The sequence below is a fragment of the Alosa sapidissima genome, chromosome 4 (assembly GCF_018492685.1).
Source record: "Alosa sapidissima isolate fAloSap1 chromosome 4, fAloSap1.pri, whole genome shotgun sequence".
NCBI lineage: Eukaryota > Metazoa > Chordata > Actinopteri > Clupeiformes > Clupeidae > Alosa > Alosa sapidissima.
The window spans coordinates 35,156,581-35,159,080 of NC_055960.1; the positions used below are offsets into that span (position 1 = coordinate 35,156,581).

General features: G+C 51.2%; 1 protein-coding gene across 1 annotated transcript in view; it reads left to right on the forward strand.

Moving 5' to 3' along the window:
• Positions 1 to 2,500, forward strand: part of srgap2 (SLIT-ROBO Rho GTPase activating protein 2) — an 88,219-nt gene that overhangs the window by 60,024 nt on the left and 25,695 nt on the right. The window contains 2 exon segments of the mRNA XM_042090209.1: positions 286 to 383; positions 386 to 447. Coding sequence (XP_041946143.1) covers positions 286 to 383; positions 386 to 447 — 160 coding nt within the window.

Genomic DNA, 2,500 nt, shown 5'->3' on the forward strand with positions numbered 1-2,500 from the left:
GTGTGTGTGTGTGGTGTGTGTTTGTGTGTGTCTGTGTCTCTCTGTGTGCGTGTGTGTGTGTCCTGTCTCTGTGTGTGTGTGTGTGGTGTGTGTAAAGCCACGGTGCCTTAAATGGTGTTTCAGACCTAATCACAACAGTGTGTTGATATTGTAGTAATTACCCTGCTGCCCCAGTTTCAAATTCAAAAGTGTGTGTGTTTTGTGTTGATAATGTGTGTTGATGTTGGTGTGTGTGTGTGTGTGTGTGTGTGTTGATGTTGTTGTCCCTCTCTCCGTCCTCCGTAGGAAGGAGCAGACGGTGTTGTCTCGCGTCACCTGCTGGAACCTGCTGCTGAGCCAGGTGAAGCGGGAGAGCCGCGACCACGCCACCTTGAGTGACCTGTACTCAACAACATCATCCCGCGCTTCGCCCAGGTCAGCGAGGACTCCGGACGCCTCTTCAAGAAGGTAAACACAAACAAACACAAACAAACAAACATCCTGTACAAATACGCAAATACCTCCCTCAAACAAACACAAACAACAATCAAACATTCTGTACAAATACACAACTACCTGCCTCCCACAGCACACAAACAATCCAAGTCCTGAAATGGCAGCAGATGGGTAAACAGCGGTGCATTTGATTGGCCCCGTGCTTATGCGGAGAGATAGATATCATTTCCTGTGTGGATAGTCCACGGAGGTGAACACCATCCTCTTACTAGAAAAACAAGCACCTTTTGTTTTCCCATGATCCTCTCTGTATGTGGTGGGAGGTCAGGGGTCATGGAGCAGTGGAGGGGCTGAGGTGTGTGTGTGAGGTGTGTGTGAGAGGTGTGTATGAGATGTGTGTATGAGAGTGCATCATCCTATGCGGTCTATCTCTCTCTCTTTCTCTCTTCCCCCCTCTCTTCCTCTTTCTCTCTCTCCCCCCCCTCTCTCCCATCTTTCTCTCCCTCTCTCTCTCTCGCCCCTCTCTCTCTCTCCGTTGACCTCCAGGGTTGGTGTTTTCCTCTGTAGCTCAGTCACGGTGTGTGTTGTCCTGCTGAGCTCCATCAGGGTATCAGTTGCTCATTTCCATTGGTGCTTTCAGCATCTCCTGACCAGCACTTGTGTATGGATGAGTCTTACTGTCTGCTTCTCAGGCCTGCTGTTTATCTGTGTGTGTGTGTGTGTGTGTGTGTGTGTGTGTACACTCGTGTTTATGCTCACACAGCCAGACCACTTCCCCCTGTCTTCCCATAAAATGTAGAGTTCCCGTTTACACACCTCAGATTGTGTGTGTGTGTGTGTGAGGCAGTGAGATGGAGAAGGACAAGGACAGGAGTGTGTGTCTGTTTACGTGTTTGTGTGTGTGAGTGTATGTGTGTGTGTGTGTGTGTACACTCGTGTTTATGCTCACACAGCCAGACCACTTCCCCCTGTCTTCCCATAAAATGTAGAGTTCCCGTTTACACACCTCAGATTGTGTGTGTGTGTGTGTGAGGTGGTGAGATGGAGGCCCTTCGGTTGTCTAATTGCTATCTGTCTGCCCCGGTCGAGGAGAGGAGGGCGGGAGTGTGTGTCTGCCCCGGTCGAGAGTGGGGCGGTGTGTGTGTCTGCCCCGGTCGAGAGTGGGGCGGTGTGTGTCTGTTTGCCCCGGTCGAGAGTGGGGCGGTGTGGTGTGTGTCTGCCCCGGTCGAGAGAGAGGGCGGTGTGTGTGTTTGCCCTGGTGGAGAGTGGGGCGGAGTGGTGTGTGTGTTTGCCTGGTGGAGAAAGGGGCGTTGTGTGTGTGTGTGTGTTTGCCGCGGTGGCGGCGTCTTAGGACTCTCAGGAGTGTAACCTAAACTCTCATTTAAGGAACCAAAAGGACAACTTGCAGTCAGATCAGATAGTGCATCCCAGCACCACTGGCCTGACTCCTGACACAGCGCAGGCTAAACACAGAGCTATGTCTCCGACAGCGCAGACATCTTAAAACCTCCGACTGGAATCCCTGGGATTCAAAATGCCCTATACCCTACCTTCCTTCTTTTGTCATTATTCAGAAATATCTGACTGTTGGGATGATCATTGCTTAAGGCCCTGGGAAGGGATCGCCCATTTTAATACAGTGGAACTTTCTGCAGCATTCTGAAGAGCCATTAGAACGTTAGTGCCTTGTGGTCACTTAGCAACGAGAGAGAATTTAGAACAGAATGCTTTTGGTCTGAGCAGCGCATCATGCCTTGCCACTGCGCTTTTGTTATTTTTCAGTGTGATCCCCTCCGTGTTGACGCTCAGTTGTAGTGACAGAGCTCATTTAGCTCGCTAACACGCACACCTGCAGGCTACAGTAATGTCATTAGCTGCCTTCAGACACACTATGTGCTAGTTAGCTCACTAACGCCCAGTGATGCTATTAACCCTCACACACACTGCCTGCTAACAGTTAGCCCTGAGGTCCCGGCCGCTAATCCGCCTAATTGCTCTGCGGTCTGAGGTGCCAGCTGTCAGGGCTCTCGCTCCAGCGTAGACGCGATGCCATGCTAGCCTCCCC